Source organism: Hemiscyllium ocellatum, chromosome 25 (assembly GCF_020745735.1).
Source record: "Hemiscyllium ocellatum isolate sHemOce1 chromosome 25, sHemOce1.pat.X.cur, whole genome shotgun sequence".
Classification (NCBI taxonomy): Eukaryota; Metazoa; Chordata; class Chondrichthyes; order Orectolobiformes; family Hemiscylliidae; genus Hemiscyllium; species Hemiscyllium ocellatum.
Genome location: NC_083425.1, coordinates 45,637,442 through 45,663,904, shown reverse-complemented (window position 1 = coordinate 45,663,904; position 26,463 = coordinate 45,637,442). Strand labels below are relative to the sequence as shown.

Sequence of the window (26,463 nt, the reverse complement as noted above, 5' to 3'; positions counted from 1 at the left end):
AGGAACAAATCGGTCCAGATATTTGGGGGAGCTGAAATCATGTACCGAAATTGAGTACGTGACGGATAAGGGAGGGAACTACTCAGCATTAAGGATTCCCCGAGCGGATCTGTGGTGGTACTATGGAGGGAAAATATTGAGACCCACCCTACCTCCAGATTGGAGGGGCAAGTGTGCAATTGTACAATTGGCAATTCCGTTCACCCTGGTATTTGAAAAGAAAGAGATAGTAAAGGAAGGGAGACGAAGTAAGAGATCACTATTGGGTACTTCATTTGATGATCAGGTATATCTAGACTCAATAGGAGTCCCAAGAGGCGTACCTGATGAGTTTAAGGCTTGTAACCAGATCACGGCAGGCTTTGAATCAGTCCTCTTCTGGTAGGTAACAGTCAACAAAAATGTGGATTGGATAAACTATATTTTCTATGATCAACAAAGGTTCATCAATTACACTAGAGATGTAATTAAAGGTATAGTCAAACAACTTGATGCAATTAGCAGAATGGCATGGGAGAATAGAATGGCCCTAGATATGATCCTAGCAGAAAAAGGGGGTCTATTACTCAAGCCCTGCAAGGTCTGACAACACTAGCCGAAGAACTAGCTGAAAATTCAGGAGTCAGCACATCATTCACCGGGTGGTTAGAATTGTGGTTTGGAAAGTGGAAGGGTGTGGTGGCTTCAGTCCTTACCTCCTTGATAGTAGTGGTGGGAGTACTAATCGCAATAGGGTGCTTGGCATGCCTTGCGCATGGGGGTTAATCCAAAGGTTGATTGAAATAGCTTTGGCCACACAAATGCCTCTAAAGAACAATCAGGTGAAGGGAATGTTAAACAATCAGGGAATAAGTGACCTTGGGGAGATTTCCAAAATAAATGAAATTTCGGAAAAGATGCTGGTCAATTTGGAAGCAACATATAAAAACAAAATGCAGAAGATAACAAATGATAATTAAAGAAAAAGGGGGAAATTGTAAGATATAAGTAAAGCAGTGTTACTTCTGCAGCCTTAATTGTTTATTAACATCAGTATATAATTGTTTCAGCCAAATTAATAATTGCTTATTAACACCAGTATCAGCCAAAAGCTGAATTAATGATTGCTTATGTAAGGCAAAAATAAAAACTATGTGGAAGAAAAACAAAGTTACTTTTCATTAGCTAAAATGTGCACACAGGAATGAAATGTGCTTGCAAACAATGGGAGATGTTACAGACAGACAGATAAGGTGAAAAGAACATCAAGATATGCCATGCTCAGCGCGTTTCCCTCATGTCAGATAGGGGTGAGGGTTGCCCAGCTTGGAGTAGGGGGAGAAGTAAACACGGGCGGAGCGCAGCTAGGCAGGGGCAGAACACAATAAGGAATATTGATAGATTTGAAGGCCAATGAGGTAAATGGGGAAGTACCAAGAATTAAACTGTAAAAATTGTGGAGTATTTTCTGGATTGGTGTGGCTACTTACTAGTCACCCCTTCTTGCAAGAACATTTCAATAAAATTCGCTGCCTCAGAATTTGACTCGGACTGCAATTTGTTATATTTTGAGCTCTGTTTCTCATATCATGAAATAAAAGGGACAGTAGCAGCGTGGATACAAAATTGGATGAGAGCTAGGAAACAGAGTGTAATGGTGAATGGATGCCTTTTCAGATTTCAGTGCAGTTCCCTTTGGATACCCTTGATTTTCTTGGTTTATATTAACGATTTAGATCATGGAGTGCAGAGGATGATGCTGTCACATTAAAAAGGTTGCTTTATCCTTTTTTTTGAGAGGTATAAAGGCCAAAGTGCCTAAGAGTCTAGGATGAGTCTAATTTAATAATGGAAGGAGAGTGGCCAGTTATCTTAGTTCAGGTGTTTTTCTAGTTTGTTTTAACTGTAGCCGTAATAAGATGTGAGAGTCCGGAGGTGTTGCAAGCTTCAGTAAAGAATTCCTCTGACTTTCTTCTGAAATCTCTCTTTGGATGTTGTTCCCTCTTGCCTGTAAGAATCTGTGTTTGAATTTACCTTTTTGCCAAGGGTGTGTGTAAGGGATGTTACTGTATTAGAGCAGTTCATTAGTAATAGTTACTGTATCAGGTTGGTTAAGTTTTCCAATAGTTAAGTTCTTCTAAACTCTGCTTTCTTTTGTTAGTGTTTCAACTGTAGTGTTAAAGTAAATTGTTTTGCTTAAAGCCAAGTAGTTTGACCATACATCAGACCTGGAATATCCACTTCATATCTGCCTTTAAAATAAAAGTTAGGGTCTAGGTTAGGTGAATTGGCCATGCTGAAGTGCCCATAGTATTCAGGGATGTGCAGGTTAGGTGCATTAGTCAGGAGTAAATATAGGGTAGGGAAATGGGTCTGGGTGGGTTACTCTTAGGAAGGTTCAGTGTGGACATGTTGGGCTGAAGGACCTGTTTCCACACTGTAAGGATTCATGATTCTATCATTCTATGATTCTATTTTGAGGGCGTCTGGCTGGTCCATAACAGGGACGATTTCAGAGTTTGCTGATGATACAAAGTATGGAAATATTGTAAACCGTGATGAAGACAATGTGGACCCCCAAAACAACAATTACAATTTGTGGAATGGGTGCTTAGATGTCATATAACATTTACTATATAACTATATTTTATATACTAGTTCATTGAAAGTAGAATCACAGGTAGATAGGATAGTGAAGAAGGCATTTGGTATGCTTTCCTTTTTTGGTCAGAGTGTTGAGTATAGGAGTTCGGATGTCATGTTGTGGCTGTACAGGACATTGGTTAGGCCGCTTTTGGAATATTGCATGCAGTTTTGGTCTCTTCCTATCAGATAGATGTTGTGAAATTTGAAAGGGTACAAAAAAGATTTACAAGGATGTTGCCAGGTTTCAAGGATTTGAGCCATAGGGAGAGGCTGAACAGGCTGGGGCTGTTTTTCCCTGGAGCGTCAGAGGCTTTAAGGTGACCTAATAGAGGTTTATAAAATCATGACAGTCATAGATCTGATAAACAGACAAGGTCCTTTCCCTGGGGTGGGGGAGTCTAGAACTAGAGGGTATAGGTTCAGGGTGAGAAGAGAAAGATATAAAAGGAACCTAAGGGGCAACTTATTCACGCAAAGGGCGGTACGTGTATGGAGTGAACTGCCAGAGGATGTGGGAGGCTGATACAATTACAGCATTTAAAACACATCTGGGTGGAATATGAATAAGAAGGGTTTAGAGGGAAATGGGCCAAGTGCTGGCAAATGGGACTAGATCGGATTAGAATATGGGCAGCACGGATGAGTTGGACTGAAGAGTTTGTTTCCATGCTATATATCTTTATACCTCTATGACTATGACTCCATGACTATGACTCTGTGTATGCATGTACACAGAGCACTGTGACAAGCACTGTGACTGAGAGAGCAATTAATAAAGCATACAGTATCTCCATCTTTATTAATAGCAACACTGTACAAGAATAAGGAGATAACATTGAATTTATGTTAGACCTCAGCAAAAAAATGTTTACAGAGCCAGTGGTTCAGCTCTGGTATGTAATGACTGTAAGTACATGGGAACTAGGAAATTCAAGAGGGTAATTGAAATAACTGCACAGAAACCAGTCACCCTTAATTTACATATAGACAGAACATGGGCTCTGACCAGCCAGCTCAGAGCTGGTCCTAGAATGAAGAGACTCTTTGAATTTCCTGTTTTTTTTTATAAAACAATTTCAAAACATTTTACAAAACAGTTTACAAAAAACAGTTAACATTTACAGCTGAATACAAGAGACAGAAATTTTACAAGGGAGAGGAGCAGCAAAACCAGGCCCCAAATCCTACCATTCAACCATTTTACTGGGAAATGAGGACAAACCCCAAATCCCAGTTTCAAGCATGACAAGGCAGCAACAATGACATTTGTACATAAAAAGACAAAATTTCCTATTTATATCTGTCAACCAGAGTTCCCTGATTTGCCCAGTTTAACAACACCAATCAAGGATCTCATAGTCAATGAGATCCACCTGGCTCTCTTCCAATCAAGATTAGGGTGGTGCTGGAAAAGCACAGCAGGTCAGGCAATATCCGAGGAGCAGGAAAATCAACATTTCTGATGAAGGGCTCCTGCCCAAAACATCCATTTTCCTGCTCCTCCAATGATGCCTGACCTGCTATGCTTTTCCACCACCACACTCTCGACTCTGATCTCCAGCATTTGCAGTACCTACTTCCACCTCATTCCAATCACTACAGTTTTAGATGATTAGTGAAAAATAAGTAATGTGTAGGATTAGAGGGAAAAGGTAAATTGGCATTAGGTCATAATGCAAATTCAGAATAATTTTGCAGTAGTTTCTGTTTCTCAGTCAGTACACCCAAATGTAATTAATCACACACTGAGAACAGATTCAAATACCTACAATCAGTGATCAAACAACTCACTGACCACTACAATATCCTATTCATTGGCTCCACTTATCAGCAGAGAGTCTACAGCGGAAGGTGGCTGCCTCTATTAAAAAGAAACAGGATCTTTTAAAGGGGAGATGCATTGTTGCTACACAAAGTTATGGGAGTCCTTTGAGTTGATAAATGACCAGTGATAGAGGAAACCTAAGAAATGTGAGACTGTTAACGATTGGGAAGATGTAGATGATGTTACTGATATCATTGATGGACAACTTGATAGTGCAAACTTCTTTGCAGAAAGAACTGCCCATGTTGTAGCTCCCTTCATCTTTATCTTCCTCTTCACCTTGTTCCCTTTCTTCATGAATATGATACTCAACTTTTCAAGAACTGTCCACTTGGTGGTAAGGGTGTGCAACATGCAAAATTATACTACAAAAGTTTATACCATCTCTACTCGGTAGTGCTTGACTTCTCCAGAGTGGTTTTCAATATTGCTTAACAATGCTGCTGTTGTACCCTAGAATCATTCATTGTGGCATCACAGCAGATTTGTTGCACAAGTATGCATGTCCTCCCGACTGGGTGTATAGGCCATACCCTCTACAGACAACACTTGTGACCCTTGGTCAGCCTCTGATTTCCATTATGAGTCAAATATAGCAAGAAAAGCACACTGACAATGAATCAGTTATGACTTCTGGCAGGACGATGGGCGTGAATCTGCATGATGTGCTACTACCTGTGATTCCACACTAGCTGCATGATGAGAAAGTGGAATCGCTTGTAATTGAAGCAAGTCCTTCAGTTCACATGAAGAGCATACAAGGTAAGTTATGTGCAATCAGTGGCTCCCTGCGACCTGGGAAAGTCTGCATCCAAACAATCTTTGTACTCACTCCACATGTTTATTTCTGAGTATATGAAATGAATTGGTCTTTTCCTATACACAGATATTCCATGACCATTCATTACACTTTGATCAATTCACTTGACTAGCTCTAACCCAAGCAGCTTTAATGACTGTTAGATGTCTTTTATCATAAGAGATTTATTCTGGCCAATGAGTAAAAACAGACATTAAATGGGTGCTGTATTCATGTAATTAAGCCTATTTAAAAGTTTAGATTTATTATATTTTAGTCCAAATTTCTAACTGCCACAACTTAAATATGCCTCAAGGAGCTAAACATTCTTGCATATTGAGCATTCAAATGGAGATTAGACACAACTTTCATGATTTTGAGAATTTCAGCAACATTTGTTCAGATTGTATTTAATCATTTACACCTGTATTTTGAGATATACGATGCTTTCATAGGAAAAGTAAAGTTCATTGCAGAAATGTATCAAAGGTTTCCCAGAGATCGGCACTATTTAATTTATTGATTACATTTATTACAAAGCTTATAATTTGTTTGGACACTAAAACATAGAGGGTATATTATTGAAGAGGTACTGAAGGGAATAAAATATTTTTACAGCGTCAGACATATTTCACTTATCTTCAATTCTGTAGTTTTGTAAACATGTTTACTTGAACTAGCAGGCTTGGAATGCTTTAAGCCATTTAGTTTAGAAAAAAAGGATAAATTGATCTGATGGTAGGTGATTCCCTGGTGCCAAGTCAAATCTACCAGTATTTTCTTTCCATTTTTATTCATTTAACAGTGCCAATAGCTCTAACATCAGGTATACAGCAATGGTCATTGACTTGATTAACTGGCGTATCTAAGCCACTAGGGTCAGAGATGTAGCAAATATCATCATTATTAATTTAAGATCCATGGGAATAGTGAATATGAATGATTTTCTTGTTAGAATTCCCTTCAAAACTGAAAACACACTTTTCTGTTTTGTTAAAGGAAGCAGCCATCCCTGAATTAAATTTTGATTCCATCTATTCCTGTCATAAAAGGACAACATTGCCTGTCTCTTAATGGTTTTAGTTCCTTTCTAAAAGAGCCGCTATAGGTGTATGTTTCAATTTGTAGTTTCCTGGCATGCTATCGGTGCCCTCAATTGGAAGTGTAGGTTCAGATTCCAATTGTGTGCTGGCAATACACAGCTTTACATTTCTGCATTCATTCTTGAATCCAAGTGTCTAATTCTCACTTCAACTGCCTGACTTCAAGTCTCTAATAGTTGAACACATTTCCGAATCAAACTGGGCCAAAATGAAACTTTTTTTTGGCTTCTTTTAGTTATGATGAAGTGAGGAGGGATGAAATGACTTTCCCATTTCTTACTTCCAGTCATTTGTTTATAACAAGTGTGGTTAAAATCTGAATGATGGACTCCTGAATTGAATGGATGCACTATACTGTTTGTGCTGGTTGTAAAGGATTAACCAGACAGAGTATCTTGTTTTTAAACAAATTAAAAGTTCAAGTTTATTGTTCTGAAACAGAACTTGATAGAACCATTAAATAATTAATGTAAATCCCTAATGCAATGTATGCACTTGAAATGCATATTAAACGGAGAGTAATTAAATTTAGCCAAGTACTAAATCACGAAGAGTAAGTCCTTTCATAGTTTGTGGCTGGTAATCTGGTTTGACTATCTCACAGGCCACTGAGATGATGTTTCAAAATATAGCTGGCATTTTCTTCAAGAGGCATTGATGGAATAATTCAGAATTCACTGTGTGCTTGCAAGAATGTAGCTGCAGGTCAAGACTCAGAAAAGTCGATGCTGAGCTATTAGTTTTGAGGAATGAAGAAGAGCAGCTTTTCTTTACTCCCCCCGGTTACATTATTGGGAAAGTGCAGCTAGCCCTGCTTTTTATGTACTTACAAGTAAATATAAATGATGACCATGTAATAGTCCCAAGCAAGGTAATCCCATCAAGCAGTTGAATTCTCCTGTCAACTGAGCTCAAACCTTTGTGCCTTCACAAGGTAGTTCACATTATCATTCAATATAGGTATATCAGTGAATTTTATCTTGTCTGACGAGGAGAGGGTCAGTACCATTGTTCTCGGAGTAATCCTTGGTTGTTACAAGTATGAAAGATCCCAGGGTGAGCCAGTTTTGTCCATTTGTAATCCATTTTGAACATCCAGAGATTTAACAAGCTTGAAGTTGCAAAATGATTTGCCATCTCAGAGTCCATAACATCCATTATAATAAGGTGAAAAAGTAATTAATTCACATGATGAACTTAAAGTTTAATATTTGATGTAGCACATCTTCATAGAAATTTGTATCTCTCCTAATAATACGATTCCACTTCAGGCCATGTTCAATATTTTGGTGATTTGGTGTATCATATGATTTTGGGATTTTTTTCTTCACAACATTACATTTCAGAAAGGCCATAGTTTAAGAATAATATTAGAGCCAATTTGTAGTCAGTCTTACATTAATTCACAGAGTGAAAGGTTGCAAACATTCAACTTGAAGCCACAACACAGTTTCAATCAGCTTAAGTACACCAATTCGTGCACCCACTATTTGCATGAAATTGATAAACAATTAACAGATTCCCTAATTTTTCTTTTTAAAAAAAGTTATAATGTACAAACAGAACTGTAAAGCAAATCACATCAATGTACCTCTCCTCTGGGACATCAAACCTTTTGTTTTGCAAAACAATCAGGCATTGATGATTTGCACCTGACTATTTGTAGTGATTTCCTTCCTCCTTATTTGTTTGGTTATTTAGAATTAAGGTCAATCTGTAATCTTCTTGCTTGCATAGTGCATTATTCCACAATGAACCACTACTTACATTATACTTAACAGATATACAGCATATACCAAAATACTTGACAAAGCGTATCTAATGCCTCCACAACTGTCAATGTTTTAGTAACCAAAGTACTTCTAACAGTTTTATATTTTCTTAGACGCCACATTCAATGGCTACTATTTCCATTCTCACCCAGAAGAAATAACATAAAGTCAGAGGTACATAAATATCCAGTAGAAAAATTATTGGTGAAGCATCACTGAAAATGATGAGCTTTACGTTAATTAGGTTTATTAAGAATGGGACGTCAGTACTCATTTCTCCAGACTTATTTCTAAAAAAATGTTTTACGTTCTCTTTTTCAAATATATCTTAACTTCAGAATATTTTATCATAGTACTGGAATCCACTGGATTAAAACTAGAAAAGAATCTAGTCTGAGTGGTCCATTAGTTCAAGTGAAGAATCAAGCTTCTCAATTGATGAATTTGTTCTTTTGCTATAATATCAGATTTCTGCGATGACCTAGTTTAATTAACTGGTATAGAATTATTGCTTTAAAGTTATATTAGGCATCCTTTAAATATTTTAAGTCAATATATTTAATAGCCCCAGAAATACAGCTCCCAATTTCAGATTTTATTCCAGTCTTACTAATAACACATTTCTCAAATCCCACAGTACCATACTTTATGAAATCAACAACTTTTATCATAAAGATGCCTTTTTTTTCCTTTTATGATACTAATGAAAATTGAAATATCTGCTTTTAGACGAACATCTAAAAAAAACTATTTTCAGCAAAACAGACCACACCAAAAGTACTGAATAATGAAAACATTGTGTAGGCTGTAGATGCATTTGCTTAGTTTCCATAATTTACCTTCTGTATGACTTGGAAGTGCCAGTGTTGGACTGGGGTGGACAAAGTTAAAAACACACAACACTAGGTTAGTATCCAACAGGTTTATTTGAAAGCGCTAACTTTCAAAGCGCTGCTTCTTCACCACCTGATGGAGAGCAACACTTCAAAAGCTTGTATTTCCAAATAAACCTGTTGGACTATAACCTGGCGTTGTGTAATTTTTAACTTTTACTTTCTGTACTACTGCATGGTTTCAGATACACTTCTCTCTAGAGTATCACCTTGGAGAAATACAGCTGCAATGCTGATTGATTTACAATCCCATCAGTGTTATCATATAAACTAGAAAGGTTCTCAAGATTATCTTTTAAGCTGCAGGAGATTCTATTTTAACATCTATATCATCAAATCACTTTTAAAAACCCTAGCAACTAATCTGGCTTTAGCCTTTTTTGCATGATCTGCAAGCACATTTTCAGTCACAAAATACATAAATATTTAAGGTATGCAATACAATGAATCTTAACAATTTGTTTGTCATGTTTCTTAAATAATACTCTACCATCAAGGTATTCAAGAGGGACTTAGACTATTATCCATGGAAAGAAAGAAGGATATTGGCCCTAGATGCATTGCTCTCTCAGAGAGCAAAACAGACATAATGGACAAGATCTGAGACTTTTGAACTGTGACCTAATGAAAGGTTACAACACTAAATGTTAGCACTGTTTCTTTACTATTTCTAACAAGCACTGAGTGCTTGTTACATTTTCAGTTTCCGTTTAACAGTTTAACCCATTCCACCATATTGTTGAAATGCAAACATTGTGTAGAACAACTTGTTGAACAGATCTGTGATTAATGTATTTGGCACAGGTCTAAAGCTACAGCGCCCCCCTCAACATTTTTTTTTCAAATCTTGAAGTGTTATCACACAGTACCAAATCACCAGTGATAAATGGTTTTCTTTTTAAAAGCCCCATTTTATGGCTATCACCTGCATATAATAAACATAATTGTTATAAAATTGCAGGTGTGTAATAGCATCCCTGAACAGGATAGAAAATATTTAGAAATAATTTCTGAGAATTCTTTTGGCATAGTGGCAGTGCCCCTATCTCCGAGTCAGGAGATCTGGGTTCCGGTCTTTCATGCTCCAGAAGTGTGTAATAACATCTCTAAATAGAAAATGTGGAAAGGACATTCAAGAGCATTCTTGGGGCAGAGTGATAAGAGTTCCTACCTCATAAGCTAGGAAGCCTGGGTTCAATTCTCACCTACTCCATAGGTGTAAAGCAATATCTTTGAATCAATTGCTTACAAAATACACAATAATAACAACCAACTCCCATATTCTATCATTGGGAAATTTTACCTGACATTAGTCTTACTCGCTCAATGCTGTCAAAACTCAAATCTCCAATCAACAAGTTATTATTTGACTGAGAAGGTGAAAGAAGTAAGCTCATTAAGCATTTTCATAAGTGAATTTTATATGTACTTGAAAAAGAAGATTCAGCTGGGTTTTAGGAATGAAGCAAAGGAGTGGCACTACTTGGAAAGATCTGCCACAAACGCAATGTGCTGAACTGTCATGTCTACATTATATGATTCCAAGGTTAACACTAAATTAAGAAAATGTGTTTGCTTGCACAAATAGCAATGTCTTTGCTTGTAGACAATATGATATCGATAGATATTATACTTAGATTGATTTTTGCAATGTACTTGAGGATTGATCACTTGTGGATATTGGCCCTAGATGCATTGCCCCTTCAGAGAGCAAAACAGACATAATGGGCAAGATCTAAGACTTTTAACCTGATGAAAGGTTACAACAATAAAATGTTAACTCTGTTTATTTACTGAGGCTGCCAGAACCGCTGAGTGCTTGTCACATTTTCAGTTTCTGTTTAACAGTTTAACCCATTCCACCATATTGTTGAAATGCAAACATTGTCTAGAACAACATTGTTGAACAGATCTGTGATTTAAGTATTTTACACAGGTCTAAAGCTACAGACCCCCTCCCCACACCTCTTTTTTCAAATCCAGAAGTTTTATTACACACCACCAAATCACCCTTGGTAAAAGAGGATATCACTTGTGGAGGGAAAGACTAACAGTGGCATCAAATGCCTACAAAGCCAGGTTCCAGCTGATTGAATCATGGGACCCTATAATTTTATAACAAAACCAGTCATTTGGCCCACTTACAACTGCACCTCCAAGCACTTTTCCTAAAGCTGACTATGGGCATAGATTTAAGGGGGAGGGGAAAGAATTAAAAAGGACCTGAGGGGTAATTTTTTTCATGTAAACGGTGGTACGTGTATAGAATGAGCTGCCAGAGGAAGTGGTGGAGGCAGGTATAATTGCAAAATTTAAAAAGCATCTGGATATATATATGAGGAAGAAATGTTCAGGGGGAATAAGGGCCAAATGCTGGCAAATGGGGGAGGGTGGGAATGAGGTGAGTGGTCAGCATGGACAGGTTGGACTGAAGGATCTATATGATTCTCTGACTCTATGACTTTTAAGTGCTTACTTTTGAGTCTTCAAGCTCTCAGCATACAATTATAGCAACCTTGGCTGCAGGACTGAAATTGTTTAGTGAGAATTTAATCTGGTTATCTTAATAGTCTAGTTCAGCTATCGACTGGAAAAGCTTCTGAGTTATTGAGAAGATAATTTATATAACTTATTAAGAGGTATTTATTGTATCTGAGAATAAAATACAAGAAGCTCAAATGATTACACAGTTGGTAGTATAAGTCTGATCATATCTTTGATTCATCAGAACTAAAGAAATTAGGACAAGACAATTTCAACAAGTTGATGCTTTCTTTATTAGTAACTTGTAAATAGTAAGTCTAACATAATATAGAAAAATAAGTTACAAAGAAATGCACATTCTGTGAATTTCTTAGGTGAACTCTTCAAGCTTGTAATTACTCTTCAGCTTGGACTATTACTTTCTGTAAAATAAACATGTTTTTGCAATTAACAAATAATCCAATTCTTGCATGGACTGATTTCTTGAAAAGTATTCTAAATATAGTTGGACATGAATTTTCAGAACAAAGCAATTGCTGCTGAGAAGTGATGTTAAACTAGCAGGATACTAGTAATGATCAATCTGTTACCACAATGAAACTCCCCAAAAGAGGTAGTTTCCCTTAATTTCAGAGTGAAATAACATAGAGTTGAAAGTATTACCCCTTTCCGTACTGTCAGCACTTCTGATAGGTCTCACTTTTCCCTCAGCCAAGAACAACCCCATTCCATTCTCCACAATGATTAATATGGATTTTGACCAATTTTATTGCATTTCCTACACTTCTCAGAGCCACAACAGGGTTATTTTGGTCCTCATCCTTTCCCGAAACAAGCTTCCTCCTTCAAAAGATCATCCTCTCCTATTTCCTCCATTTCCAGTATGATACCACCTATTTAGCCTTCCAAAGCGACATTCTGGTTCACTCCTCAAACAGCCACATTTTCAACACCGTTACATCTCTTTGCAGTACCTTCTCATGCCAACACAACTATTTTTGCCCCCATATTCTCATTGTACTAGTCTCCAAAACATTTCTATGTGAAACAAAAATTTAATTTTACTTCTTTCAATTCAGTACACTATATTTATTTGGCAGGATGCGTCCTCTTCTACGTTTGGGCAACATAATTTAGATTTGGACACCATGCTGTGGAGTATCTCCCTTCCACCAAAAGTGTGACCCTTACCTTCTGGTTGCCTGCAGTTTAATTCTCTACCCCACTTTATCTCTCACCTTTCTAGGCCTCAGCCTCTTATGCTATTGCAAAGTAAGCTTAAAGATTATTATCTCATCATTCAATGATGCATTTTATAGCCTTCTAGGCTCAACATTGTTTCCAGTACTTTCAGATCATAAATGTTGCCTTTATAGTTTTGCTTTTGGATGGCCCCTTTTATAATGATTCTGCTTTAACCAGGTACACATCTTTTGTTTCACTACTTGTCCCTTTTTACCTTGTGATATCAGTCCATTTGTCACATAATTTCTTCTAATTTTCATCTTATCACAAACCTTCCCTGTTATTGTTTTACTCTTCCATTATTTCCTTCCAATGGCTAAAAATTGATACACCTCTAAGCAGTTGTGTTAAAGAGTTAATGGCTGGAGGTCTTGGCTTTGCTTCTCCCTCTCCAATTCTGACAGGCTCGCAGAGTATTTTCAACAGTTTTAGTTTCTCTTCAGAGTTCCAGCACCTATGGTGTTTTGCTGCTCCCAATGCTTGGAGCAGAAAGTGATTGTTGCTGAGTAAAGTCTTTTTCACCCCTACTGACAGGAGCAAGAATTTGGTGCAATTATTTTCAGAGGTAAAACTAGTAAAAACTGCTGAATGAGGCATACTGTTGCAACTCCTCTTGTGTACTTCAAAATGGAAGTCTCGTACGACCAGTACATTCATTTCCAGTATAACATGCTTTTAAAACAAAGAACTACGGGTGCTGGAGATCTGAAGTACAAGCAATTTCTGGTGAAACTCAGCAGGTCTGGTAGCATCTGAATCAGTTCTGATGAAGTGTCAGGGGATTTGAAATGTTAACACTGCTTTCGCCCCACAAATGCTCACAGTCCTGCTGTAATGCCAGGATTTTCTGTTTTCATATAACATTTTTAAAAACTGTTCTTTCTTTTTGGGATTGGTATGCCCTGTTGTCGTTGTTGTTGCCACATCCCACTCCCAGTCTCATTGTCTTCTCCACTCACTGCCTTCCATTTGCAACTCTGTTCTCTGCTTCCCTCTTCCAGCTTGCTACTCAGCTTAACATACCGCTTAGAGACTTGGGGCAGTGAGTACAGCATACAGATGAGGCAATGAAAGGTTAAGGATTGGGAGTAGTGTGGCAGAAGAGGCAGCAGGAGGGGTAGTGAGTGAGAGGTAAGCAGAATGTTTTTGAATGAGGAGTTGGGGGAGTGAGCAGTGAGCAGGCATCCAAGGTAGGTCAAAAGACTCAAGTTGAGGGCATATATGGATTTTGGCAACGCTAAGAGGTGAGGTATAACCAAACTCATGAGGGAGAAAGTGAGGCGAGTAATTGAAGCACCATTTTAAAAGAAAGTGACCTCCCAAGTATACAACTGCTTATATAGTGAATATGTTGTGGCAGCAAATACAGCTTTTGCTATTATGTGTGTGTTGAAATCGAGTGCATTGATAAACCTGGCTAGCAAAACAATCAGGGTCCTATTCGCATAATCTTAAACATTACATTTAAGGAGTAAGGATTGTACTGTCCCCAGTTCCCAAGCATTTAGTTTTTCTTCAAATTTTATATACGGCTCCCTTGACTGTTTCAAGGCACGCCAACAGTTCTCTTCTGTGATAGAAACTGTCAGACAGAAGTGGTGCAACCTAGATACAATTCTGTCAGGCTGGAGACCTCTTGCAGCTGCTAGTGGATTAATATCTACAGTTAGGATATACTAATGTAATAATATAGAGTTAAATGCTTCAGATGAATGTGACATTTAAAACAAAAAGAAAATTACCTGGACATCACGGCTTTTAGCCCTGAGTTTGTTGACCTGGGATTCCGCAATATCAGCACGCTCCTCAGCCTCCTCAAGCTCATGTTGCACCTTTCTGAACTTGGACAAATGAATGTTAGCCTGTTCCTCCTGAAATGATGTCAAACAGAGTTATGATTTGGCATAAGAATGTAGTGGTACATTGAAAATGAAATATGGCACTGAAACACACCCAGTCGACATAAAGTACACCAAGTAAACTCAAATAATACAGCATTCAGAATTACTTACAGACTCCTCAGATTGCCTCTTGTAAGCTTTAACTTTCATTTGTAATTTGTCAACCAAATCCTGCAGTCTCAAGAGATTCTTTCTATCTTCCTCAGACTATTTAAAAATTAAAACAAGAATATGTAAATCTGTCCTTATCCAGTATCTTGTAAGTAAATCTGTTGGATAGTGAATATCAATATCAGTAATTTTATTGTATTTAAAATGTCATTTCAAATATACATTCTGTACCTGATAGGTGAGTTCCTTGACCCTCCTTTCATACTTGCGAGCTCCTTTGATAGCTTCTGCGCAACGCTTCTGCTCAGCTTCAAATTCGTTCTCCAGTTCACGCACCTAAAGTAAAAGAATATAAACAGTTATGCTCTCAAACAAAGGAAATGCTCCAGATTTCCATGCCACCATTTAGACTAGTATTTTAGCGTTTAGCATTGCTACATACCCTGGCTTCCAGTTTCTGGATCTGTTTTTTTCCCCCTTTCATGGCCAACTGTTCAGCCTCATCCAAACGGTGCTGCAGGTCCTTCACTGTTTGATCAAGGTTTTTCTTCATTCTCTCGAGATGGGCGCTGGTATCCTGCTCCTTCTTTAACTCTTCTGCCATCATAGCAGCCTTATGGTAATTAAGAATGAGATTTTTATTTCTAAACATCAGCATGAAGTACCTAAGTTTGACTGGCTAGTTTGAATGCAAAACTTACATCAGTAATCGCTTTTTTGGCCTTCTCATCAGCATTTCTTGCCTCTTGAATAGCATCCTCTACCTCAGACTGAAGGTGGGAGATATCTGTTTCAAGCTTCTTTTTGGTGTTGATGAGGCTGGTATTCTATCAAAAGTTAATCAATTGTATGAGAGAAGTCGTGAATGTTTATTCAGCCTAAAATCTTTGAACAATATTCTTCAATTGTCCAGCAACAAATTACCTGAGTATGTAAAAGCTGTACACGCTCACTAGCATCAATAAGCTCTTGTTCAGCCAGCTTTCGAGCTCTTTCTGTCTGTTCCAAAGCTGCTCTCAATTCTTCTATTTCAGCTTGCTGAAGGTTGTTTCTGCGTTCAGACATAGCCAGTTGCTCCTTCAGGTCCTCATTGCTCCTCAAAGTTTCATCAATTTGTAACTGTGCTTCCTGAGTAGCATTGAGAAAGTTTCTCATTAACTTGCAAATGTTAATATTGTAACAGCTAATGCAGTAAGTAATGCAGAGGTCAGTTAATTCAATTTTAATGTTTGCTATAAATGTTTGAATGAATACAGTGAAGCAACTATTAACCGTACCTTAAGTTGCGTCTGTACAATCCTGAGATGCCTTGTAGCTTCTGTAGCCTGCCGATTTGCATGGCTCAATTGAATCTCCATTTCATTCAGATCACCTTCCATTTTCTTTTTGAGTCTTAGAGCATCATTTCGGCTTCTGATTTCTGCCTCCAAAGAAGTTTGCAGAGTGTCTACAACTCTCTGATTGTTCCTCTTAATTTGATCAATTTCTTCATCTTTCTCAGCGATCTTTCTGTCAATTTCTGATTTTATTTGATTTAATTCCAGCTGGATACGCATAAATTTGCTTTCTTCATGCTCAAGTGATGCCTAAGTAAGACAAAAAATTGCATTTGTTTTAAGCAAAAGTCTTGGATGCTATGTGTTTAGCCTACTTTAAAATTTATTTGAAATGGTGTAATCTCTTCAATGAAAATCCTGACTATTTATTCACATACCTCTGCTTCTTCCAAAGCTGTCTGAATTTCACTCTTTTCTGTCTCAGCCTGTTTCTTAGCTTTTTCCATCTCATGCAATGCCTTGCCACTCTCCCCAAGCTGTTCAGTCAAATCTGAGATCTCCTCTGTTTAAAGAAATGCAATACATGGCAGTAAGTCTCTACTTTCTCCTTAACAACAAAAATTGCATTTATAATATCTTTAATGTAGTGAACTGTTCTATACATCTTCAGAGTGATATTAGAAAATAAAATTTGACGCTGGGCCAAATGAAATATTAGAACAGGCAATCAAAAGTTTGGCCAAAGAAGAATGCTTTAAATAGCATCTTAAAGAAGGAGAAGAGATGATGAGGCAGCAAGATTTAGAGAGAGAATTACAGAGCTTAAAGGATGGCAATGGCCACCAACAACAGCGGAATTAAAATTGGGATTACACAAGTGAGTAAAACAGGCTAAGAGAATGCTATAAATTTGAGAAATAACATACGTTGAAGATTCTTGTTCTCTCGCTTAAGTGTTTCAAGCTGGTCCAAAGATTCCTCATAAGCATTCTTCATTTTGAAGAGTTCAGTGCTTAAAGATCGAGATTCCTTCTGAGATGCCTCCAATTCAGACTGGCATTCTTCATACTTTTGTTTCCAGTCTGCTAGAATCTGCCAGGACACAACAGCTTAAAAAGTTATTCTTTATCCTCAGGCAAAAAGGCTCATAACCTTTCCACTTTTATAGAACCAAGTTTTAAAACAAATTGTTTTTACAGGATGTCGGGGATGCTGGCTAGACCACCATTTATTCCCCATTCTAATTCTCTTTAAGAAGAAAGAGGGGAGTTGCTTTCTTAAACCGTTGTAGTCCATGGGGAGTAGGTAAACTCAAAGTGCTTTTAGGAGAGAGTGCAAAGATTTTGATTCGATGATTATTTGTCACTATTATGCAGTTCCAAGAAAGGATGATCTGTAGCTTGAGGAGAAGCTTACAGCATGATGTTCGTATGAATCTGCTGCTCTTGTCCTTTAACATGATAAGTATCACAGGTTTGGAAAGTGCTGTTGAAAGCAGTTTTCCAATTTGTCAGGTTCACACCAGCAGCTTGGTTAAGAGTGCAGCTAGTTCTGGAGCACAAACCTTTTGTACTTTTGCCAGAACATTGTCAGGGCTTATAATCTTTGCAGGGGCAAGTACTTTCAGCTATCTTTTTGATATTATGTGAAGTGAATAAAATTGGTTGGAGACTAGCATTACCCAATAATATTGCCAGAAGGCCACCCTGTCACCTTGTCAAAATTCCTCTGCTTCTTATCAAGAGCAGCTGCAGCAGCATTAGCTCTCTCCACATCAATCATTAGATCTTCCACTTCATTTTGAAGTCGCTGTTTGGTCTTTTCCAGTGATGCACACTTGGAATTTACTGCCTCGATTTGATCCTCAGCCTCTTGGAGTCGCTGGGCAAGTTTTTTCCTGGGAAATAATTATAGTAGTATGCAAAATTGAAATATGATAATTTTGGAAGAAAGAACTGAAAAATGTACACAATGATAAAAACCAAAGCAATCAGGCTCATTTTCACAGGAGTAAAATTGAAGAACAGGAGGGCAGGTAGGTGATGGCCTATTGGTATTATTGCTGGATTGCTAATTCAGAAACACAGCTAATGTTCTGGGGATCTGAGTCCAGATCCCACCATGGCTGGAGGTGAAATCTGAATTCAATTTTTAAAAATCTGTTAATAATCGTCCTAATGATTTCCCTGGATCCATTTCGATTGTAGAAAAAAATCTTAGTTCACTAATGGCCTTTAGGGAGGAAAACTACCATCTTTGCCTAGTCTGGACTACATGTTACTCCAGACCCACAGCAATATTTTTGATTCTTAGCTGGACTCTAGCCAATTAAAGATAGACAATAAATGCTAGCCATGATTGAATAAAACTAAATCTTGTATACAACCAAATTTAACAGGCTGTTCAGCACTCTGTCTCCATTTTATTAGGGGATCAGTTGGAATTGGAGAAGGTGCAGAAAGGATTTACAAGTATAATCTAATAACTGAGAAGTTACAATGATCAGGAATTATTGAATGATTTGGTGCCTTTTTTTAACAAAGAGAAGATTTATTGTTTACTTAAGAGAGCGGTTTCAACTAAGCAAGAGTTTTTATAGGCTATACATAAAATGTTTTCTCTCATGGGAAGTCCAAAACTTGGATCCACAATTATACAATAATTACCAAGAAATCTTATAGGAAATTTGGAAGAAACATCTTTAGCCAGAAGATGCCTGTAAAAATGGTGTATGGCAATTATCATGGGAGATTAAAATTGATAATTGATGTTGATTGATTGAACCAGCTCGGTCAGGGATCTGTGGAGGAGTTGGTTGAGTGTATCCACGATAATTTTCTTGAATAGTATGTAATAGAACGGATGAGGGAGCAAGCTATCCTAGATCTGGTCCTGTGTAATGAGACAGGAATAATTAATGATCTCATAGTTAGGGATCTTCTTGGAAGGAGCAATCAGTATGGTTGAACTTAGAATACAGATGGAGAGTGCGAAGCTAAAATAAGTACCAGGGTCCTGTGCTTAAACAAGGGAAACAATAGGATGAAGGAGGATTGGCTAAAGCAGACTGGAAACAAAGATTTTATGGTGGGACAGTTGACGAGCAGTGGAGGACTTACAAAGCAATTTTTCAAAGTGCTCTGTAAATGTATATTCCAGTGAAAATGAAGGACTGTAAGAAACTGGGTAATCTGCCATGGGTGTCTAAGGAAATAAGGGAGGGTATCAAATTGAAAGAGAAGGCATACAAAGTGGCATGGATCAGCGGGAAACTAATAGATTGGGAAAACTTTAAAGGTCAACAGCCACAAAAAGACCTATGAAAGAAAGTAAGATAGAACATGAGGGAAAAAAAACTAGCACAGAAAATAAAGGTAGAGAGCAAATGTTTCTATAAAATAAAAAACAAAAAAGAGTGGCTAAAGTAAATGTTGGCCCTTTGCAGGATGAGAAGGGGCATTTAGTTATGGGATATGATGAAATTGCCAAGGTGTTGAATAGGTATTTTGTGTGGAGGTCATGAATATGGTAATTGACAAGGAGGCAAAGGTAGGTGAGGTCTTGGAAACAATCATTATTACTGAAGAGGTAGTGTTGAGCAAGCTAATGGAGCTAAGGATAGACAAGTGTCCTGGCCCTGATGGAATGCATCTTAGTGAACTAAAAGAGACGGTAGGAGAAATAGCAAGTGCTATTCACCGAAATTCACCGAACTCTGGGGCAGTTCCAGCACATTGGACAACAGCAAATGTGACGCCACTGTTTAAAAATAGAGGTAGACAAAAAATGTGGAATTATAGACCGGTTAGCTTAACTTTGGTAGTGGGGAAGATGCTTGACTCTATTATCGAGGAAAAAATAGCAAGGCATCTATATAGAAATTGTCCTTTGGGCAGATGCAGCATAGGTTCATGAAGGGCAGGTAATTCTTAACTAATATTTTGGAATTCAATGAAGGCATCACGAGCAAGGGACCCAATAGATGTGGTTTACCTAGATTTCCAAAAGGTCTTCGATAAGGTGCCACGCAGGACGCTGCTGCATAAGATAAAGAGGCATTACGGGTGAAGTATTAATGTGGATAGAGGGTTAGTCGACTAACAGGAAGCAAAGAATGGGGATAAATGAGTGCTATTCTGGTTGGCAATCAGTAACTAGTGTGTGCATTATGGATCAGTGTTGGGACCTCAATTATCACAATTTATATAGATGATTTGGAGTTGGGGATCTTTTGTAGTGTAGGAGAAAGTGAGAACTGCAGATGCTAGAGATCAGAGCTTAAAAATGCGTTGCTGGAAAAGTGCAGCAGGTCAGGCAGCATCAAAGGAACAGGAGAATCGCATTTCGGGCATAAGCCCTGAAGAAGGGCTTATGCCCGAAACGTCGAATCTTTTGTAGTGTGTCAAAGGTTGCAGATGACACTAAGAAGGGTGGCAGGCAAATGTGTGCAAAGGACTTTGAAACTTTGCAGAGGAACATGGATATTTTAATTGAGTGGGCAAAGGTCTGGCAGATGGAATACAATGTTAATAAATGTGACATCATCCATTTTCGTAGGAATAACAGTAAAAAGGACTATTTTTTAATGATAAAAAGTTGCAGCATACTGCTATGCAGAGGACATGGGTGTCTTTGTGCAAGAATCACAGAGGATTGGTCTGCTAGTACAACAAGTAATTAGGAAGCGAATGGAATTTTGGAATCCTTCTTTGCTAAAGGATTGAGTTTAAAAGCAGGGAGGTTATGTTGCAGCTGTATAGGGTGCTGGTGAAGCCACATCTGGAGTACTACGTGCAGTTTTGGTCTACTTACTTGAGAAAGTATCTACTGGCACTAGAGGGGTGCAGAGGAGGTTCACTAGGTTGATTCCAGAATTGAGGGGTTTGACTTATGAGGAGAGACCGAGTAGATTGGGATTATATTCATTGGAATTTTGAAGAATGTGGGGGGGACCTTATAGAAGCATATAAAATTATGAAGGGAATAGATAAAATAGACATAGAGAGGATGTTTCCACTGGCAGGTGAAATTAGTGCAAGAGGACATAGCCTCAAAATTAGCAGGAGCAGATTTAAGACTGATTTGAGAAGAAGCTACTTCACCCAGAGGGTTGTAAATCTGTTGAATTCTCTGCCCATTGAAATAAGTTCATGCTACTTCAGTAAATGTTTTTAAAGCTAAGACAGAATTTTTTAAATAATAAAGGAATTAAGTGTTATGGTGAGAGGGTGGGTAAGTGGAGCTGAGTCCACAAAAAGATCAGCCATGATCTTATTGAATGGTGGCGCAGGCTCGAAGGGCTAGATGGCCCTCTCCTGCTCCTAGTTCTTATGTTCTTATATTTTATGTTCTAAGATGCTAAGAGTGAAACTCACTAACACAGACATTATAATAAATGCATGTATGTAGAGATAAGCTAACGGCACAATGGAGGAATTCTGGGAAACGGCACTGTAGTCAACACGACTGGGAAGCAGATCACAACAGGTCACCCTCATTGATCAATGCAAAGAAGAATCAGAGGATGTCACTAAGAAGAATTTTTGGAGATGGCATTGCAGTCATTAAGACTGGTTTAAATATTGCAGAGGAACTGGTGTCAAGGAGTGGTTAAACTACAAACACTACATCTGGGTGCAGTCTAGTGTCCCTGACAACTACGAATCATGGACCCCCAAAGGTCAGCAAGAGAACTGAGACAAGAGCACCCAGAAAGAAGGATAGGCTGGAGAGGAACAGATGGTATCCAGCGTGGAGGCACAGCAACTGACCCAAGCTCCAGCTGGACAGATGGAGTCAATGGAGGAGGAAGAGGAAACCAAAGAGATGGGGGAGTGGATACCAGTGAAATACAATAAGAAAAGAAAAACCTGCCAGGCCGGCAAAGCCTCACAGCAAAGTGGAAAGAGGCACCTACATGAGGATGACACCAGCAGATCCTCTGATGGTGAAGAGGGGCAGAAGGACGGCCACCATCAGAAAAAGAGTTGGAGCCCCACAGGGGAAATAGAGAGGAGTACCCTCCAATCCATAACAACGGACCCTCCAAGGGAGCTGGTCTAACCTAGCCCCAACCTAGTGAGAATCGGTGGGTACCTACTGCACCTCAGCTCCAGGCAACTGGTAGCTGCGATCCTCTGACAGTCCCTCTGTCAGACTCAGAACTGGACTCTGCTGACCTTGTTCTCACCCCGACAACACCAGACCAGGGAAATGACCCCAGGGAGGAACTAGACAGCTACCTCAGCTCTGTGAAGATCCAACAGTTCATCCACACCACGGGGATGCAGTCAGTCCCCCCAGCCACAGGACCATTGGTGAATGGACATTGGTAACCTTATAAACTTTAAATGGGTATTAAAATTGCCAGCATTAACATGCATTGTGTTAAATCTTCTGCACAATCTGTCTCCATGTTGGCTTTCCTAAAGCTTGGGGCAGATATCTTCAAGGCAAGGTTCAAGAGGACTGGAGGTTAGCCAATGTTGTTTCCTTCTTTAAGAAAGGAAGCAGGGGTAATGCAGGAATTATAGACCAGTGAGCCTGATGCCTGTGGTGGGGAAGCTCCTGGACAAGATACTGTGGGACAAGATATATGCACATTTGGAAGAAAGTGGACTAGTTAGTGGCAGGAAGCATGGTTTTGTACAGAGATGCTCATATCTCACCAACCTGATTCAATGTTTTGAAGAGGTGACAAAGGTAATTGATGAGGGAAGGATTGTGAATGTAGTTTATATGGAATTTAGTAAGGCATTTGATAAAGTCCTACATGGCAGATTGGTACAAAAATTAAAATCACATGGGATTCAGTGTGGGCTGGTTAGTTGAATACAAAACTGGCTTGGTTATAGAAGGCAGACTAGCAGTGGAATAGTTTTTCAGAATAAAGACTGATAACCAGTCGTGTTCCACTGGGATAAGTCTTAAGTCCTCTGTTGTTTGTAGTATAGATAAATGAGATAGAAGAAAATATGGGTGGTCTGATTAGTAAGTTTGCAGATGATGCAAGATTGGTGGAGTTGCTGATAGTGCCAACAATTGTGAAAGGATAGAATAGGATATAGATTGACGACTTGGGCGCAAAAATGGCAGGGGGAGGTTAATCCAGACAAATGAGAGGTGATGTGTTTTGAAGGATCAAATTTAGGTGTGAATTATACTGTAAATGACAGAGCCCTAAGAAACATGAACTTACAAATGGATCAGGGCATGCAGTCCATGGTTCCCTAGAAGTGGCAACACAGGTGGCCAAGGAAATCAAGAAGGTATATTGCATGCTTCCCTTCTTCAGCCAGGACATGGAGTACAAGAATTGACATCTATATAAAACCCTTGTTTGGCTGCATTTGGAGTATTGTGTGCAGTTTTGGTCACCTCATTACCAGAAGAACATTGAAGCTTTGGAGAGAGTGCAGAGAAGTATCACCAGGATGTTGCTTGATCTCAAGGACATTGGCTATGAGGAAAGGTTAAAAAGACTAGGATTGTTTTCACTGGAAAGATGACAGCTGAGAGGAGACATGATAGAGGGCTACAAAATTATGAGAGGCGTAGTGGATAATCAGAGACATTTTCCAGGGTTGAAGTTTTAATTATAAGGGGCATAGGTTCAAGGTGAGAGGGGGTAAGTTTAAGGAAAATGTACAAGGGAAGGTTTTCACAGAGAAAATGGTAGGAGACTGGAAATCACTGCCAGAAGAGGTGGTGGAAGCAGTCACATTGGTGACATTTAGGAGGCACCTAGATGGTTACATGAAAAGGGAAGGAATACAGGGACACAGACCAAATTAGGGCAGAAGTTTTTTTTTAGTTTAGTTAGGGCATGGTGATCAGCATGGGCTTGGAGGGCCAAAGGGCCTGTTCCTGTGCTGTACTTCTTTTTTGTTCTTGAGAAAGGAATAGAGGAAACTTTGATGTGAATAGGTAAAGTAGGATGATAGGAATCTTGTGCAGAGCATAAAATCACTGTCAGAGAACAGCTCAACAGCACGGCCTGTCTGCCTTGTAAGCTGTAAGTAAAAGATTATGGCAATCTGTACACACTTGGCCTCTTCCAGTTCCTCTGTACGCTGGATTGCATCAGTTTCGTATTTTGTCCTCCACTGAGCAACTTCACTGTTGGCCTTGGACATGCCGCGCTGGAGCTCGGCCTTTGCCTCCTGTTCCTCTTCATATTGTTCACGGAGCAAATCACAGTCATGGCGGGAAGATTGTAGGGCATGTGCCAAGGCGTTCTTAGCCTTTAAACAAAATATGAATGAAAGGACCAAGTGAAAATCTTAAATAATCTTGTATTTCATGTACAGGTACGTATCCCTTTGTCCGAAATGCTCGGGACCAGCTGCTTTGTGTAAATCAGAATTTTGCGGTTTTCAGAATGTGACAGTTTAATGGTGAAATTTTTAAAAATCTTACTGGAGAAGCAGACTTCTAATGAAGAACGTGCTTGGCTGTGCCCACCCCTCCACGTCACATCTGAGTGACACGCATCGAGTGCATGTGACATGAGTGCCTTCACAGAGAAACCTCAGGCCTGTTGGTGCTTGACCACGCCCCCTCCCATGTCATCTCTGACTGACACACATCAAGTGGGTGTCGACTTGAGGGCATTCACAGAGAAACCCCAGGCCTGTCGGTGCTTGGCCATGCCTCCCCATGTCGCATCTGATTGACACACATCAAGTGGGTGTCGATTTGGGTTAACTGCTTGCTTGCCAAACAACCTTGTTAATGAGAAAAAAAACTTCATAAAAAAACCTTCGGATTTCAGAGCTTTTCGACTTTTGGATTTTCAGATAAACGGTTACGTACCTGTACTGGAATGTATACTGACATTTAAGAATTACCAGAAACCACACTTGAAATTGTGTGCATGCATGCATTAAATATTAGCTTGCTGCAATTTATCACTAGCCCTAATGCAAGCATCAGTTTAAACGGAAAGTGTACACTGAATGATGAATTTTTTCCCTATTTTTAATCAAGATTTATGCTCAAATGAAATGACACAGACCGAAATTTTTTTCACAAAACTTGGACACACATTTGGTATTTTGCCAATCTGTTCACCATTTTATTTCCTGTTGATCATACTCAGATTGCCTGCAAGTTGAATACCTTCAGTTCTTCTTCCAGTTGTCTCTTTAGCTCTTCAATGTTTTGAGTGAATGCTTGTTTTCCTCTTGTCAGTTGAGAAACTAAAGAATCCTTTTCTTCCATTTGGCGTGAAAACTCACCTAGGAACAATTGAAGGATTGACTGCAACTCAAATTCTAAAATTGCAGGATAAATGGTATTATGCTTAAATGCTCTAAATTCTGACTTCATTTCCATCAATTACCATTTTCAGTTTGCAGACGAGCTTTCTGGGCTGATAGATCATTAACTAGACGTACATTCTCATCGTTCTTTGCCTTTGTCTCACTAAGTTGGTCCTCTAGGGTACGACAGAGCTTCTCAAAGTTAGCCTTTAAGAAAATGGTCTCTGTCAGTTTCATATATTAAACCAAAGAGTTTCTTCATTCAACCAACATTCATCGTTTTTCAGAGACGTACCTTAGATTTAGATACAGCTTCCATGTTGCTGGCCAGGTCATCAATCTCCATCTTCAGCTCACTCTTTTCCTTCTCCAGCTTCTGTTTCACACGTTGCAGGTTGTCGATTTGTTCCCCAAGTTCAGCCACACTATCAGCCTGCTTCTTGCGAAGAGCAGCAGCTGTGGCTTCATGCTGGAGGGTTGCTTCTTCCAGATCGCGGCGCATCTTCTGAAACTCCGCTTCCCGTTTCTTGTTCATTTCGATCTGTGCTGCAGTCGCACCACCGGCTTCTTCTAGTCGTTCACTGATCTCTTCAAGTTCCCGAGCAAGGTCAGCTCTCTGCTTCTCAGTCTTAGCACGAGAGGCACGTTCAGCTTCAATTTCCTCTTCAAGCTCTTCAATACGAGCCTAAAGTAAACAAATATATATCTTTACCTGTGCTTTATGTGATCCTACATGATACATAAGTTATTCAAAGTTTTGTGAACCTTGTGACTCACCTGAAGCTCTTTGATTTTCTTTTGCAGCTGAGCACCAAGGATCTGCTCATCCTCAATCTTACTTAGTAGTTGACTGATTTCAAATTCCTTTCTGCAATGCAAATAGATTGATTTAAATAACTTGTCTACACAAAAAATATGACACTCTAGCTGTTTAAAACCAGAATATCAATTCTTCTTACTTCTTCAGTTTCTCATCCAGTTGCTGTTTGTCATTTTCCAGATCCATTATTGTTTCTTGAGACAATTTAAGATCACCTTCCAGTTTTCGCTTGGCCCTTTCAAGATCCATGCGTAATTTCTTCTCTTGTTCCAGAGATCCTTCGAGCTGATAACATACAGTGTAAAAGCAAGCACATCTTTTCAGAATGACAGTGGAAAGAAAAGA

The 26,463-nt window shown here is 38.9% G+C and overlaps 1 protein-coding gene across 1 annotated transcript in view; it reads right to left on the bottom strand.

The window, feature by feature from the left end:
* Nucleotides 1-11,875: 11,875 nt before the first annotated feature.
* LOC132827661 (myosin-1B) overlaps nucleotides 11,876-26,463 on the bottom strand; it is a 31,030-nt gene continuing 16,442 nt past the window's right edge. Inside the window, exons 23-39 of the mRNA XM_060844277.1 lie at nucleotides 26,258-26,403; nucleotides 26,076-26,166; nucleotides 25,594-25,983; nucleotides 25,379-25,505; nucleotides 25,156-25,274; nucleotides 24,082-24,278; nucleotides 17,749-17,932; nucleotides 16,962-17,127; nucleotides 16,473-16,597; nucleotides 16,036-16,344; nucleotides 15,683-15,886; nucleotides 15,460-15,585; nucleotides 15,201-15,371; nucleotides 14,990-15,094; nucleotides 14,759-14,854; nucleotides 14,489-14,617; nucleotides 11,876-11,923 (exon numbers count right to left, since the gene is read on the bottom strand). Coding sequence (XP_060700260.1) covers nucleotides 11,897-11,923; nucleotides 14,489-14,617; nucleotides 14,759-14,854; nucleotides 14,990-15,094; nucleotides 15,201-15,371; nucleotides 15,460-15,585; nucleotides 15,683-15,886; nucleotides 16,036-16,344; nucleotides 16,473-16,597; nucleotides 16,962-17,127; nucleotides 17,749-17,932; nucleotides 24,082-24,278; nucleotides 25,156-25,274; nucleotides 25,379-25,505; nucleotides 25,594-25,983; nucleotides 26,076-26,166; nucleotides 26,258-26,403 — 2,712 coding nt within the window. The 3' untranslated portion in view covers nucleotides 11,876-11,896. The remainder of the gene's footprint in view (nucleotides 11,924-14,488; nucleotides 14,618-14,758; nucleotides 14,855-14,989; nucleotides 15,095-15,200; nucleotides 15,372-15,459; nucleotides 15,586-15,682; nucleotides 15,887-16,035; nucleotides 16,345-16,472; nucleotides 16,598-16,961; nucleotides 17,128-17,748; nucleotides 17,933-24,081; nucleotides 24,279-25,155; nucleotides 25,275-25,378; nucleotides 25,506-25,593; nucleotides 25,984-26,075; nucleotides 26,167-26,257; nucleotides 26,404-26,463) is intronic.